Here is a 15931-nt window from a genome sequence, read left to right on the forward strand (position 1 = left end):
GTGGTCAGAGCAGAGTTATTTTTAGCCTTTAATCATCTGACAAATTCACACTCTGCCCACTGGACAAATACCTTACACCCCCTTCGCCCTCCCCCACACCCTCACAACCTTTCTGTATTTCAGGGGTGTGATGACTTTGTTCCTTTTGCGGTCTGTACTCCATAGATGTCTGGCCAGCATTCATTTTTAAAATTATTACTAATTATTAAATTCATATCACAGATTATTCACATTAGAACTATTATAATGTCTACTGATGCAATATTGCAGTCATGTGGCTTGCTTTGACTGATACAATCCGAAAAAGAGGGTGAGGGGGTGTAATAGGGTCGGGGACTTGAATAAGCTCTGCGGGGACACCTACAGGTCAGGCCAGGATTTGTTCCTATCACATTCAGCATCAATTTTTGCAAAACGTTTTCATGTGACTTACAAATTAAAAACAAGATAAATATTACGCTTTTTTTTTCCCCTCAACGATTCCTGTCTGCACTGTATTCATGTTTGATCGCCTCTTGAAGGGGCGTGACCTAGTAACCGTCAGGTCTAGAGTCACTAGAGCATTTTTACATTTGAACCATTTCTATTTATTAATAGTGCAATAAACAGCTGAAAGGGTGTTGGCGACTAACATTTACCCTCATCCATCCCCAAGTCATGTCTCGTTCCATCATTAAAGCGCCACATTAGTTTCAATCATGTGATAGAGGAGGCCGGGTGGGCCGCCTATAGTCTGCCTCCCCCTGCACCTGACCCGCGCTTCTCCCACACCGCCGCTGCTGAGCGCAGCGCTTTCTTTGTGGCCCCTGAAAGGCTTGGGATTGTGGCCGAACAATAAAAAAAAAAAACGGTCCGCGGGGGTGACCAAAAATGTTTTTGACACTCGCCGGCAGCACTTGAATAGGGCAAGTTACTGGAGTCTGGCCAACAATGACAAAATAAGGCTTAAGTCACCCTTTCTGGTACGAGCAGCCATCCACATTTTTGGAGGGTGGGGACAAGGCATATACACACAACCCAGTAGTATTTCTACAGTCCACTTGGCTTCACTTAGCCAGATGCTACAACTCACCTCTACGGTGCGACCGAAAACTCGAGTTGAAAGTGCCATCACATCGCCCCTAGTGGAGAGAAGTTGAATAATTGAATCATCCGTTGTCCCTAAAATCAATTGAGACAGACACACCTAATTTCTGGATTAGCAACAGATACCTGTGCAGCCATCTCACAAAAAACAAGTACAAATGACAAACATGTGTTTGAAAGTGAGAAAATAAGACTAATTTATAAAAAACAGATATTACCTCATTCTGCTAATCCAAGTAGATTCAACACTTCAGCTGTGTTCTTTCTGTAGCTGATATGAAAAGAAAAATTGTGAACAATGGAATGATAAACATAATTACAAGTGGACAACATTTACATTTAAAGCATACATTAAATCACATTTTGAATAAAAACAAGTGAGCCGTGTGATTAGAAAAAAAAGAAAAAGAAAAGATCATTTATTGAAGACGAGCACACACCACACGCGTTCATATTTACACACTGAGGCACATTCACACCCGAGTCAGCGGCGACACCCAGGTTGGCATCGACGCCACCCCAACGGGTTCGCTTAAAGGTTTTCCAATTCAACTCCGGTAATCAGGCGCAAACCCGACCGGCCTCCCTGTAGGCGGACTAAAGAGCGCTGATGTCCGAAAAAGATGCTCCGTTCGTCACCGCAATTCATCCAAATTAAGCTTGCCGCCCAACATTTCAACCAAGCAAATATAGCAAGTAGCAAAACAAATCTGAAGTCATTTTGACGGCAAATCCTCTCAACGCAAACCTGAGTTTAGTCTTTTTCTTGGGAGGAATCAGATGAATAAAATAAAAACGGGACAATGGAAAAACCCAAACAAGCTGCTCGCCTTTCGTGGTTTCCTGTGGAGAATCTCCTTTTTTTCTTTTTTAAAGGAGCTTTATGGAAAAAAAAAGAAAAGTACAAAAAGAGGACACAGAAACAAGGAGAAATAAATATGTTTTTAAAAAAATATGGTGAGTGTTTTTTCGTTGTCCCTTTCGTGACTAGCCCAGTTCATACCGCCCCGCCCCTCCTTGTCGACAAAATGCCACCAAAACAGTCCAGCCCAAGTGAGCGTGCGACCCTACGTTGCCTGTTGGTGATGTCGTTTGAGGAGATCCTTTTGTTTGCTTTCTACTGCGCCCTCTAGCGGCTGCTTGCAAACGAATTGGTCATTTGTATTTGTTAGGGAGAGCCCTAAGTTTAGTCGCTACGAATAGCAGTAAGCAAATTTGAAGCGGCAGTGCTACTTGCTCAACTCATAGATTTTCAGGTTTGTATAATTAGCAGAAATCAAATTGCTCAACATTTTAACGTCATGTAATGACAGCATCATTTTTTAACAAAGGAAAATCAAAGTTAAAAAATGAATTGAGATACTCCTGAAAAGTCGCTGAAAGTTCAACAATGTGTAATAACTGTCGTTTGTTAACAGGTATGACTTAAAACGACAATGTGCGACAAAAATACAATAAGTGCATTGTTAATCTTTTGTCGTTCTTTGAACGTTGAATAGCAGCATCATTTTCCAACAGAAGCAAATAAGACAAAATGTACATCGAGCTCGCAATGGATGAAGTATTACTTTTCTCAACGTAAATATGTGGGTAGTCCAAGATACTGGACTTTTCCTGAGAACAAATTAAACGGCAAAAGCGTATACAACCAGTGTTAATTCCATTCCTCAGTAAATGCGACAACAAATGGCAGATGTGTGGCTAGTTTGGAACAAGTGTGCCATTACTTTTCTCAGCCCAAATTCTTAACAGCCACACTGCAAAAAGCAAGTGAACGTCGACTAAAAGTTATGACATTTCTCAACAGATGTGGGGAAAAAAATGTTTGGGGCGGGTGCGCTTTCACTCTTCTCTGCCCAAATATTTGCACTTTTCAAGCTACTGTGCAAATATGGCATTGTTGGAAAAGCAGGGAAATAGCAGCGTCCTTTTTTTCAAACGGAAGGCTAAATGTACATCGAGTGTGGAACAAGTGTGGTATTAGCTAATATTTGCGTGCTCCAAGCTTTTGGGCAAACATTGCATGACTGGATAAAGCATGTTGCGCTGAAACGTAACCGCGGGACAAGTGACAAAGGACAAAAAGAGTGGCGGAATGGGAATGCTGCGCTAGAACCTGGCTCAGCCCAAATTCTTTCATTTTCCAAATATTGGACTTCTACAAACAAACAAAAACAACGAAAAACAAAAGCATAGCTTTTGCATTTGTGGAAGTTTTCATAGGTGAATAATAGTAACATTTTTCAATGAATGTGATGTAATGGACAAAATGTTTGTCTATTTACGAACGTGCGTTATTACTTTTTTCAGCCTGAACGAGTACCCCTTCCGCAATATTGGAGTACACAGCAACACTCAGATATAACACTCGGAAATACTGCATGTCCTGCTCTACTAAAGAATGGGATGCTAAGGCAACAGCTAAAAGGCTTGTAGTTGTTGTGCTGATTGTCCTTTTCAAATGTGGCGCTTTTGAATGAATTCTCCAAACGACATCACCAGCATTTAAATCGGGCTTGGCGGCGGCACATCGTTAGCTGGCTAAAACATTCCGTAACTGTCTGGATGCACCCCCACCCCCGAGGAAAAAAAACAGAAACACACCGGAAATGTGACACCACTCCCATCCAGTTTTTCCTCACCGTGGGCAGCGTGTCTTGGAGCTCAGCGGTAGGAATGAAGGAGGTTCACATAAGAAAATGTTGGAAGAGCTACTCACTATGGCCTTCCTGTGGATTTACTAACAATCTACGTGTCCAAAGTAGACGTGCTACTCGGCGTCACCTTCCTCCTCCGCTTGCTCCTGCGAGTCCGTGTAAATGTCCCGCACTAGCAGGACTCTGGCGAGGAGGCTCTCCAGCGTGTGGCGCTCTAGCGGCGTGGGGGAGAACCAAGCGTCCCCGTCCCAGGCGGGATCGGGCTGGGCGTAGAAGAAGTCCGTGCGTTCCAGCAACGAGGCCGGGCTGCGGCGAGGGGAAAGCAGAAGACGCTTGTTACAAAAGCGCCGGCGGAGTAATTTACTGACATGGCGGCTAAGCGGGACAGGAAGTCCTCATCATCCAGATGTCATCACTGAAGATTCAGGATGTGAACAGCATGGGGTAATAATCACAGGACACCAACTTCCATAATTTAAGAGACATACAGTGAACCTCCAAGACTGACATCAAAGCAAATTGCTTGATGAATCAGCCATGAGGTACGCAACGTACCACTTAGAGCGGTAGAGCTGGAAAAGTTGTCGCTCTTGCTCCATGATAGGACCAGGTGATCCCGTATCGTCTTCTTCACAGTCCTGAGGGTCCAGCTTCCTCTTGCGGGACTCCTTTTCAACTACAATGCAAACGAAGCGGAAGAGAATTGTTTGTCGATAATGAATTTAACAACTTCATTATTGTCCATTCAACAGCTTTAAAAGTGCATTTAGCTTCTTGCTGTCGAAGGAGAACAGCATCACGTACTGGGGGGATCTTAATGACCAATCAAGGCTCAGCTTGCGAACAATGCAAAACGTACTACAGGACCGCAAAGCTTCTTTCACTCACCCTGAGAGACGGGAGAAGGCACCCGGACGCACTCGCCGGTGGTGACGGGGTGCGTGGCGTCCGGGCCGTAGACGCTGGCAAAGGACAGGCCCAGGTGCTGCTGGGCACTGCGCAAGCGCATGCGCTTGGCGTTCAGGTAGACCAGTGAGCGCAGGAGGACGGCGGGCGTGGTGCCGCCCAGATGGCCGCATGCCCACAGGCAGTGCTCGTCTACGCGGCTCCACGCGGAACCTGCGGGGAGGCCGACCATTATATAAAAATGTGAAAGAAATGATTTCATGTAGTGGTTATCAAAAATGTAGTGCCTAAAAATAAGGTCAAAGTACAAAATCATAACCAAAAATGACAATAAGCCAAATAAGTAAAACACGTGTTTTAAGAATCAAGCGGAATTTTAAGGCTCACCATCAGGAAGCGGGCAGGGCTTCCAGTCCTTCAGAACCTTGTTGAGCTCCTCTCCAAACTCCTGATAGCAGGGGTCGCTGAAGATGTCCTTCTGTTGGCCATTGGTGTGAAGATGCTAAAAAGAAAAACAGAAACCACAATATTCATTTTACAATTGGTCAAATCGATGGCTGAATGAGTGTTGATGTGATGTTAATGTCCTCATATTCAAATGATCATCACAGTATTCAGGATGTGAACAGCAAAAGGTTTAAATCACAGGACATCGCGACAACATTTCCTGTTGCTAAGTGAAAGGACGCCAACCTTCTGGATGCCGAGGCAGAGGTAGTAGATGCTGTCCGGGGCGTATCGCTCCCCGTTGGGTCGACACACCTCCCTGACGAAGCCGCTCAGCTTGTCGTTCAGCTCGCCGGCGGACATTTTCAGCACGTCGGTCTCGGTGGGATTGACCTGAGCTGGTTCGGCGGTTTGGGGGTCCGCTGCGGGGCTCATCCAGCGCCTGAAGGCGTTGAGGCCGTAGCGTGCTCTCAGGGGCGGTGAGCGAACCGACGAGCTTCTGACCAAGTTGCGTTCCACCACCAGCTTCTTGCTCCCCTGGGACAAAAATAGACTTGTGAAATTTCGCTGCTTTCAAACATGGGTGTTAATGGGAATTGATGCGAATAAACCAGGAACTTGCTAAATTGAAAGTCTGGTGTTTCGGTGGATATTCCGCAGAATCCCGACTAAATGTCCGTGTGGCATTATGATTGCTAACACATTAAGGCGCATACTCGTGTCCTTGGCTGAGGTCGCGTTGCCCGCTCGTCCTCCTGCTTTTCCGCATCCTCCTGGACCGCCGCCGAAGCTGAGGAAGGAAAGGTCAATCAGAGAATGACACGGCATTTGGAGACCAACAATGAGTCAGCAGTTGCTTAGAAGCCCATGATGACAAACCACAAGCACGCCTCAGCGCCCCCTACGGACGAGTGGACTAGCGTAATCCAGCCCAATATCGTGTTGTGTGGACGTCACAAATATGTTACCTAGAGGGAAGTCCTCCTCCAGGTCCATGTAACTTGCATCGTCTTCCTCCTCTTCTTTCTTCAGGTCCGCGTTACCTTCTGTCTTCACCTCCTCCTCCTCCTGCTTTGGGCTGCTGGTGATCATTTCCTCAACTTCAGGCTCACTTGTCTCTTTCTCAAGCTTCACATCTGAAAGAGATGAGCATTTTCCCCCCCTTAAGATCATCTACAAAGGCCGAATCGTCGGGCATCTCTGAAAGACTATCGTGAGTGATTATCAAGTGGTGCGGGCTGTGTTCTGTGATTCTTCTATGTTGAGGTTGCGGACGCCCATTTTGGGCTTGCGACTGCTACCTTCATTCTGATCGTCCGATGTCCCTTCTGTCAGGGATGACGAGTCCTCCTTCGCGGCGACGGGCTCTGAGGGAGTCTTGCTTCTCAGTTCCTGGATGGTTTGGACAATCTGCTCTGTGCTTTGCAAGGTGGTGGGCAGGAAGACTGGCACGGGGAGCTGGCAGAGGTGGGGGTGACACGCAGAGATAGTTAAGCAAACCACAAATGTCAACATTAGCACCAAATCTAGCCGAGGTTATTTCTGCACTTTCTGTTCTTCTGAATTTTTGTCAACAATTAAATGCAGGCAGGAGGTGGCTCAATGTTTGGTACGTTATTGATCAGAATGATGGCAAGATTGCTGGAACTCTGGAAAGCATTACCCACCACTACTAGTAATACTTGTCAGCTCATGTCTTACTGGTAGAGGCATTGAGAGCGGCGTGGGCGTCAGCTGCGAGTACATGTTCATGGGCACAGGGATGAAGACGGGCACGGGGATGGGGACGGGAATGTACTCCCGCTTCACGCCGTCATCCACATCTGCGTTCACGCGAGAAAGTCAATTTTTGTTGAGCCGGGAAAGTGACGGCTGCGGTAAATAAATGCTCACCCGTTTGTATGGGCTTGCTCTGCATGTGTGGCTTGCAGTAGGTGGCCTTGGTGAGAGAGAGCGGCTTGCAGAGGACCGCCTTGTTTTTGACGTCCCTCATCAGGCCGCCGGCCGGGTACGCCGCCGTGCCCTGGCTCACCAGCTGCGTCGGGGAAGACAAGATTTAGGGGAGTGACATCAAGAAGTTTGAAACTGTAAACGTCACTAAAAATGACACTCACCCCAAGTTTGGAAACTTGTGATTCAATACCTGAAAGGAAACACATAGTAGTTTGTGACACTAAAACAAACAAAATGGCGGACACGGTCAACAACTTTCATGTTAAGTGAAACAACATGATAGAGCTGTATTTTTTTAAAAACAGATCGCTAGGACCATTGTCCCCCAAAAAGTCCACTACAAAACAACTTCACCAGTGGAGGATCAGTCTGCATGCGGTGTTGCCGTGTACCCGTGCAGCTGTTTTCGGGGCCTTTCTGCGTGGCCATGATGGGCTCGTTCTGCTGGCAGTAGAACCTGAGCAGACACTGTTGGTCGCAGAATTGCTTAATCTCCGAGCGCCACATCACGGACTCCGTCAGCTGTCCTTGAACCTTGCAGCAGTCGCAGCGCGCCGCCTAGTGGACATGGAGAGACACTGCCAGTTTACAGACGGTTTTCTTTTTCAGTTTTTTTTTTTCTACTCTCATAAGGTTGCAATTTAATTCCCATTATTTCCCTTTCAACGTGGCTGTTTATAGTGCTTTTTCCAAAGCGGACCTTGTGGTACCAGTCGTGGAACTTCTTAGCACAGGCCTCGCTGCAGAAGTCCCGCGTCATGCCGCCGAGCTGGCGCGTGACGCTTCTCTTGCACATCTGGCTGCAGTGGTTGCAGCTGACACACTTGAGGCCCAGACGTTTGATGAAGTCCTGCTTGAACAGCAGCTTGCAACCTGGAACACAAAACGCAGACAAAATGAAGCGTGGTTTATTATTAAGAAGGAGAAAAAATGTTCACGTTACCTTCGCTGCAGAAGGGCTTTTTCTCGCCGGAAAAGTTGGCGGTGGTGTGCAGCGTCTTCTCCTCCTGGCAGAACTCGCACATGGTAACGATACAATGCAGCTTTTTGTAGTCGTCGCAGCAAACCTTGCTGCAGAAGTGGTACATTTTGTCCTGAGGGACACACAGACAGATGTCAGACGCAGAGCTCACCCTCGCATAACACTCAGTGGGCCTCCACCTTGACAATTTTTATAAAACATTTCTGTGGAAAGCGCCTCATCTGACCTCCCACTCCAGCGTCTCCGGCTTGACGCCGAACACTCCTCTGCAGTAGTTACACTTGAGCTGCACCGTGCTGTCATTGGTGGTGGACAGTGTCGTCTGTCCATTGGTGGTCGTCTGGAGTGTGGCGTTCTGTAATCATGACCACCAGACTTAGAAGAAAAAAAAAAAAAAAAAAAAAACACCCCAAAAAAAATCATGACCATCATCATAATGATAACCAAAGACAACCAAGTGAGTGTGCACCTGGAACTTGGTAACGCACTGCGAGCTGCAGAAGTTAAGGATGTTTCCCTCGGGCAGCGTGGCCTGGTACTGAGGTAACGCGTTCCTCTTGCAGAAGTGACACGACGGCTCCGCGTCTGAACAAAACACACGTCGTTAAAGTACGGGGTTGCTCTTTGGGAACAAAATCACATTTATTACAATTGTGGATTTGAATTCATGTTGTGGTTTGGTTTCTACTTTGTGTGGTTATTCTTATTTCCTCAACAGGTATCTCAGCCTCAGATTTGGATCTTGTGTGACAAGGTGCGGCACATTAGTGTCTTTTATTTCAGTAGCTTGCCATGTCCTGATTTGATTTCCATTCCCGCGAAAAGAAGCTTGATTTGGATCTTGTTTGACCAACATTTGAGTACATGCGGCATCCTATTAGCACTCTAACAGTTTCATTTGGATAAGTTGCCGTTGACTCGCATTGTGCTGCATTTGAGTGCCCCTCTGTCCTGTTTAGCTACTTTATCGTCTCTTGCTAACCTGCACATTTAGTCGCCGTCACTTGCGTTTACTCACGGTGGAAGGTGGTGGCGGCCATCTTGGCCTTGTTCATGCAATTGCTGGAGCAGTAGGAGCCCATGGCGCCATCGGCGGATAGACCCAGGACCACCTCGCCCGTCTTGATCAGGGTCTTGCATGTCAGGCAGCTCGCCAGCTTGCTGTGAGCCTAAAGAGGCCCACGAAAGACCAGAAAGAAGAGTGCACTTCAAGCAGGCTCTGAAATTTGAAATACTTTATGTCGTATGATTTTGGAGGCGTCCCAATACTTGTGGCTGAGCTGCCAAGACACAAGTATGGCTGGTTTAATGAGCGCTTGTTGCCAGGCAACAACGACTACACTTCAGCCTTTAACTTGTGGCAACCACCAAATTGTTCAGCTGAGAGCTTGTTCAGGGGAAAAACTGAAGGAGGAAATGATCGAGTCATTACTGCGCATGAATGATTGAACAAGAATCTACGGTGAAAGCCCTTGACTGCAACGTTGAAAACGTTTAACCGTGAACAAGAACAAAAAACAGATCCACTAGAAATGATTGGGGGAAAAAATACAAATACAACACAACGTCTTACAATAAGCCATGGAGTGAAACTCATGAGTACCTGCTTGAAATCCCTGATGCATTTCTGACAGCAGAAGCGCTTCTGCTGTCCGTCCACCAGCAGGAAGTGGTTGGCGGAGGCCCTGCTGGGCAGGTAGTCCCCACACTGCTCGCAGCAGTTCATGATGAGCCCGTTGGCTCGGCGGTACACAATGAAGCACATGTCGCTGCAGATCTTGTGCGTCACCGTCTTGAAGCTCACCTCGTGGCGGATCTGCGCGCAACAAAGTCTGTCAATCCACATCCTGCCTGCTGTGAAATTTGCACCGACTTCAAGCGTGCCCAGACTTGCTATCTTTCATACAGGATAGGAATCCTGGAAAAAGATCTTGGTTACAAACTGACCTCGGTGAGCTTTCCGCAGACGGTGCATTTGGTTTTGAGGCTGGACTTGGGCGGGTTCTGCTTGTTCTCATAAGCACCCAGGCAGCCAGTGCTGCAGAACTCCTGGAAGGACTCGCTCGAGTCCACCTGGGCCACGATGGTACCTTTCATGTTGGTGATGTCCCTGCAGGGTGAGCGAGGGCGATAGTGATGTTAGCAGTTGCCGCTCCCAAATAGCCTACTCCCACAAGAACGGCAAGCCCAAACTGACTTTTTACACATGGTGCAGCTTTTCTTGGGTGCGGGTTTGTGCGAGAAGGCGGAGAGGCAGGTGGTGGAGCAGAAGAGGTGCGTAGATCCTTTGCGCTGGTATGCCGTCTGACCTTTCTTTAGAGGCTTCTTACAGTTTGCACATGTCACCTGCGATAAATTGGATGGGAATGTGGATATTTGGCACGGAAAAATTTCTGCTAACCAATTAATTGGCTGATCATTTAAAATAAATATTTACAAAAAACAAACAACTTATTTGGAGTCCCTTAGCGCTTACAACAACAGAGTCCAAAAAGAACAAATATGATTTAAATACGAGGCAAATATGGTTCATGCAACGTTACCTTCACAGTCCTGGGTTGCGGCTGGGTGCCTGGCGAGAAAGAGGAAGACTGTCCCGGAGGTTTGGGCAGGGAAGTGGCGGTCGACGAAGAGTCCACCCCCGTCTGCTTTTGGTTGCGGGGCACCGACGCCGACTGGGAGATCCATGAGTCTGCGGGGGAACAAGAGAAGCCGGTGTCATCTATTTAAAAAAAGAATAAACAAATTATATTAAAGTTGATGGACAGTATGAAACAGGCTTGACCCTACTAGGGAATATTTGTAGCTTCTGTGTGCGTTGAGGGTCTGGCGCTACCTGTTCTGCTATGCGTCCCCGCGTCGCCGTTTTGCACCGCCGAGCCCCGCCCCGGGTTGAAGGAAGCGCTCGGTCTTTTGGACGTGCTGTCGGGGGTCAGGCTGAAGGCGTTGCTGATCTGCAGACCATTTTCCTCTGCCGGGCCGTCGACTGACTGCAGGAAAGGGGGCTTGTGTTACAGAAGGTGCACATTTGCCACGACGGCTCTGTAACGCGCCGAATGTGGATTTTGCTATCCTCGCATACAGCTGCAAATGTTCCCTCTCAGTGGGATAGCGGCATCCATGTAAAGAAATAAAATCAGGTATCAAAATTTGCCCCTAAGTGTGTGCACCATGTAGAATTGCCACCTTACCGTTTGTTCTCCCTGCAGGGATGTCACAGAGGTGATCATCAAGTCAGCTTGAGCGTCCCCCGGAAGGGCGCCGGCGCCCCTTTTCTGGCCCAGCGTCGTGACGTTGGCGATGCGGATATCCGAACGTGGTTCCGTGCAGCTGAGGGTGGCGGGCGACGAGCCGCCCTGCTTCTCTTCAGGCTCCTCCTCGTCATCGATGACGATAGGCTCGGCTGCCGAGGCGGGGTTGGAGGGCTCGGACGCATCTGGGGTCGCGGCGGCGGGCGGGGTCACAGCCTCGGCTGCGGGTGTTGCCTCAGCGGGCGACGCGTCTTGCGTCTCCATGTCAGCGGGGCCCTCCGGACACTCCTGTGAAGGTGGCGGCAGCTCGGAGGCCTGCTCTTCTACCAAAACCACGTCGTCATCATCCTCGCCGCCGCCCTTCTTTGGTGCCTCTTCGTCATCTGTTGCCGCGGCAACCGACTCTGGGGCCACCACGGTGGGCGCCGCCGTGGCCTCCACGTGGTCCCCCTCTGCCGCTGCCCCCGGCGTCGCCGCCACCTCCTCCTCTTCCTCCGGAACAGCAGGATTGGGTTCCGACTCCCCGTCCATCGCTAAGGCAACCACCTGGAACACCCCCGGCACAAAAAAGGCAATTAGGTAGAATCCCGTTTCCCCCTGAGACACCTTCTTCCCGAGACCAGCTGCTGCAGGTACTGATACACCCATTATAAGGAAAGTGTGGGAAAGAGGCTCGTCAAGCACCAATGAGTTAATAGAACATGAAATGGATTTTTGTGAGTCCACTTCAATTCATCAATAGTATCTTACATGCAGAATAGAGAGATGTGAAAAGGTTGTCTTGGATGGCCAGTGTGCATGATTGTGCAAGCTGCATCACGGGCTCATAAATCCCTGCTCGACTATTCTGTACAAATGATTTTGAGGCGCATGCATGAAAGGCACTTGTGTCATGCCGATAAGTTCTTTCGCCATCTCCAAATATGTTGCTTGATATCAAATTTCCATTTGGTGTGGGTACCTTACACACGTGGAAACGCGCTTTGCTGGCCAATTGAGGGGCTCAATTATGTCACTGAGGGAAGTGGATCCAGATTCGCCAATTCCAAGGAAAGTCTGCATTAAGGGAGTTAGTGTAATTCATCAAAGAACGCCTGTGTAAACCTGCAACAGTCCGGCGGAAGCCGGCAAACGACTTTCAAAATAAAAAAGACAAAATAGGGCTTTGTGCTAACCGCCGCCAACGTCGCCAATCCTGCTCCCCTTCTCACTGGCCCATTTCCCCCCCCCCTTGTTGCCGCAGCAACCTGTGAAGCTACACCTTGGTTGCCATGGCAATAGCAAGGCCCACCACTGGGGACACGCTCTCTCAGCTCTACATCTGGCGTGTCGTTTCCCTACGCGTCAGGGGGCCGGGTAACGGCCAGTGAGGGAGGGGAAAAGGGAGGGGCTGTCGTGGACGGGAGGAGAGGGGGATTGCCTTTCATGTCACGTGCTCACGAGGGCGACGGCGGCAAAAGCTGCTGCATCAAGAGCTGACCCTTGACGCATCACAGGCATGATTAATCGATTGCATCGCTTGTGCGTTCGAATGTGCCGCCTAGACGGGCTGCAGGTTTAGCGTGTGGCCATTTTGAAGTGAAAAACGATCCTTCGTGGAGTTGGGGGGGGCAGCCATGTGACAGGAAGTGCGGGCCGACATGCTTGGGAGCAGGAAGCCCATGTTTTTGCAGACTGACCTCACATCCAGGCAACAAATAAAAGCCCACCGTTTCTAAAAGCCCACCGTTTCCTAAGTGATACACTGTTACTAAGATTGACATCAATGACTGACAGTTACACACACACACACACACACACAGTCCACAAAATGGTCGCCACAGCCTGTGCCTTTCGCACAAAACACAGTCAAACAACACTGTGACTGTGGTGGCAGCTTTTAAAATGGTCAATATAACGCATCTGTAAAGCTGATGTTTAATAGCATTCATTCAATTCTGACATATTATCCTCAAGTGCAGTTCAGTGTACCATTTCTATAGAAAATCTTATAATACAATTAAAGTTCCTCCGAGCAAACACCTTACTCGAAAATGACAGGGTGTTGGCTGCAGCTGAGTAAATAACACCAGAGTACTAGATGAGAAAATATGCTATACGTTATGCATTATTGTAAAAATGCTTTTGGACAAAGAAAGGCCTTCCCGTCCCTACCAGACGCTGGCACACTCTGCGGTTGGGTAGACTGCAATGCAGAGCTGTCAACACATTTGCATGAAAATAAAGAAAACAAAATTAAGACTTCCAATACACCCCCGACCCAAATCATCAAAATACCATAGCATAATCATTTCCACATCTGGGGCTAAAATAAAGCCCAGTAAACACCTCACATCAAATAATGCTACAGTTGAGTTAACGATCGCACAGTAAGGCATGCAACAAAACCCGATACCAAAGATCAAAATGAGATTTGCAAGACGTTGGTAAAAATTAAAGCATCTCCCCTAGTAAATGTATCAAGCTAGATGCTAGGCAAGCTACGGTTGAGTAGTATGCACATCTGGACAATATAAACAAGAAATGCAACACAACATAATATAAAAGATTACAATGACATTTGCAAGACATTGGTAAAAATGTCAAAGTCTGCTTTATTGTCAAGCAATAGGCGTGTAGGAATGTAGGCGTCATTCCAAGTAAATATTTAAAATGGAAGGTAGGCGCTTTCTACGATGCAGTACATAATCACAACCAGTCACCCCGAGTAAATTGTATTCATTATTATTATTGAAAAAACACATTTGGACAATAAAAGCCTACTCTAGGAATATACCACTTGTCCCTACCAGGTGCCTGACCTCTGCAGTTTAGTAGCTAAACGACTGCAATGCAGACGACATGAATGAAAAATAAATTAAGACCTCAAAAAACTCCCTCCCCCACAGCCTTATGACGTAATCACCAGATTGTCAAGAGGGGGGGGGGGGGTGTCTTTGTGAACATCGTCATGTTGCCCCAGTGACGTCACAACTGGAGCTAAACAAAAACACAGCAGAGGCAAAGGAGCTAAAAAAGACGGGCGTCGAAAGTACTGCAAATGGCGTCCGTTCCGGTTGTTGTTATGGAGTGTGTGTGTGGGGGTGGATGTGAGGAACCGGGCACGAGTGGCGCCACGTTCAACTCTCCGTGGCCGAGCCTATGAGAAGTGCACCCCTGCCCGGAACCAACTTGGCTGGTCCACAAACTTTCAAACCCCATGCGTAATGAGCGGGAGGTGGGGCGCTCCTAAATTGTGAGGGGGTGGGGGGTGGGGGTTCTACAGAGAAACGTGGTCCAACTGCGCCATTGTGGACCAACGCGCACATATAAACGAGGTTTGAAACGTCACAAGCCGCACATTCACCCGAGTGAAAACGACTCAAATGGACAAAAACCGAATCCGGACTTGAGGTTCAATGGCCATTTCAGGGCCTACCTGCTTTAATTGAAAAGTTCGCCGGCAACCGTGGCGCAATCAGGCTGCAATGGCAAAGAGCCACCCATAGGGGCGCCCTTCCCCACCACCATCACGGCCACCCCCGCCGGCGTTACGTATCACATGAACCGGGCTTCGATTGTGTCATGCGGCTGTAAACAAGCAACGCCAGCCGTTGTGGAGTTCGTGGTTAAAAAAAAAAAAGGGGGGGCTAAAAAGCGAAGACAATATCCATAAACATATGAGGAACCCCCTCCCCCTCCTTACACCATTACCACCGTCGCCACCCAGCGGGAAACCAGTACCCGGCGTCCGCCATTAGGGCTCCAAATGAACAATACTGGGACACACATCGTTCACATTCAACTCTTAAACGTGTCTCCTCGCCGCCCGTGTCAAGACACGCGGGCGGCCGGGGGTAAGGGGAGGCCCGGCGAAGCTAAGCAAAGGCCAAAAAGTTGCCCAAACTTTACACTTTGAGGGCTTTTAGAAGACATGGACAAAAAGTGAGAGGAAATTTGGAGGAGACAAGGTTGATTCTTACCGGAGTAGAGCTCGACACGGTGAAGCGCCACTTTTGTGCCTTGACATTAATCCCGGAAGGCGCATGCGCACAACCCAACACCAGCCAATTCAACGTTCGAAGATCGCCGGCGATACAGACAGCTCACTCTCGCTACATTTTCGGGCTGAGGGGAGATGTCACGTGACGTGCAAACGTGCGAATCTCCAACGCGTTAAATATCAAATTAATGCTATCAAACTGCTTCTACTCTCCTCTTAAAACTATCACGAAACTATTTTGTCGGAAAACGCAATTAAATAACTCAAATTCACCATTCATTCGTCCATCACCTTCTCAACAACAAGAAAAGCATGGCAGCCATTTTGAACGGACACAGAAAATTGAAGCCTTTAAATTTCGAAAGCGAAATCACATTCCAGAACTTGACAGCTCAAGATTCATGGCAATATGAAGTAATTGTAAAAGGGAAATCGCTGCCTAAAAGGCGAAATTGCGAAAAAATATAGAACCCGGAAGTTCCACGAATTTTTGGGGGGAAATAGGCAGAGTGAGATTCTTGCTTTCCTAGCCCACGCCACACTAATTTCATCCAATCCCCCACCCCTTCCTCCTTTAGATCCTGCGCATGCGTACAGCGTGGCATCGAGCTGGCAATTAAATTGCCCTCATTAGGAAGATTTAACCTTGGCCATACCGAGCACATCT

At 48.1% G+C, this 15931-nt stretch overlaps 1 protein-coding gene across 2 annotated transcripts; it reads right to left on the reverse strand.

Moving 5' to 3' along the window:
- Positions 1-1473: 1473 nt before the first annotated feature.
- On the reverse strand, positions 1474-15357 carry zmym2 (zinc finger, MYM-type 2). Of its 2 annotated transcripts, none has more exons than XM_037239924.1 (24): positions 15245-15357; positions 11223-11828; positions 10868-11021; positions 10575-10723; positions 10229-10377; positions 9979-10141; positions 9635-9847; positions 9050-9200; positions 8501-8616; positions 8258-8386; positions 7993-8143; positions 7750-7922; positions 7442-7607; positions 7211-7239; positions 6990-7131; positions 6798-6919; positions 6398-6554; positions 6065-6232; positions 5813-5886; positions 5343-5633; positions 5037-5151; positions 4632-4862; positions 4299-4419; positions 1474-4049 (listed from the first exon to the last, which is right to left on the reverse strand). In XM_037239924.1, exons 2-24 carry the CDS (start codon positions 11811-11813, stop codon positions 3857-3859), a joined length of 3948 nt encoding a protein of 1315 aa, XP_037095819.1. In that variant the 5' UTR covers positions 11814-11828; positions 15245-15357; the 3' UTR covers positions 1474-3856. The 2 variants fall into 2 exon arrangements, with proteins under 2 accessions (XP_037095819.1, XP_037095818.1); XM_037239923.1 differs by having other exon boundaries at positions 10575-10753.
- Between the last annotated feature and the right edge of the window lie 574 nt (positions 15358-15931).

The sequence above is a fragment of the Syngnathus acus genome, chromosome 21 (genome assembly GCF_901709675.1).
Source record: "Syngnathus acus chromosome 21, fSynAcu1.2, whole genome shotgun sequence".
NCBI lineage: Eukaryota > Metazoa > Chordata > Actinopteri > Syngnathiformes > Syngnathidae > Syngnathus > Syngnathus acus.

What these genes read in the sequence shown, in the direction of transcription:
- zmym2 (XM_037239923.1), bottom strand. Translation starts at nt 11,813, where the DNA reads ATGGACGGGGAGTCGGAACCCAATCCTGCTGTTCCGGAGGAAGAGGAG. An exon ending in CGCTCTCAATGCCTCTACCA is followed by an intron (nt 6,555 to 6,797) that starts GTAAGACATGAG and finishes CACCTCTGCCAG; the next exon opens with CTCCCCGTGCCAGTCTTCCT. An exon ending in GCCCTGCCCGCTTCCTGATG is followed by an intron (nt 4,863 to 5,036) that starts GTGAGCCTTAAA and finishes GCCTCCCCGCAG; the next exon opens with GTTCCGCGTGGAGCCGCGTA.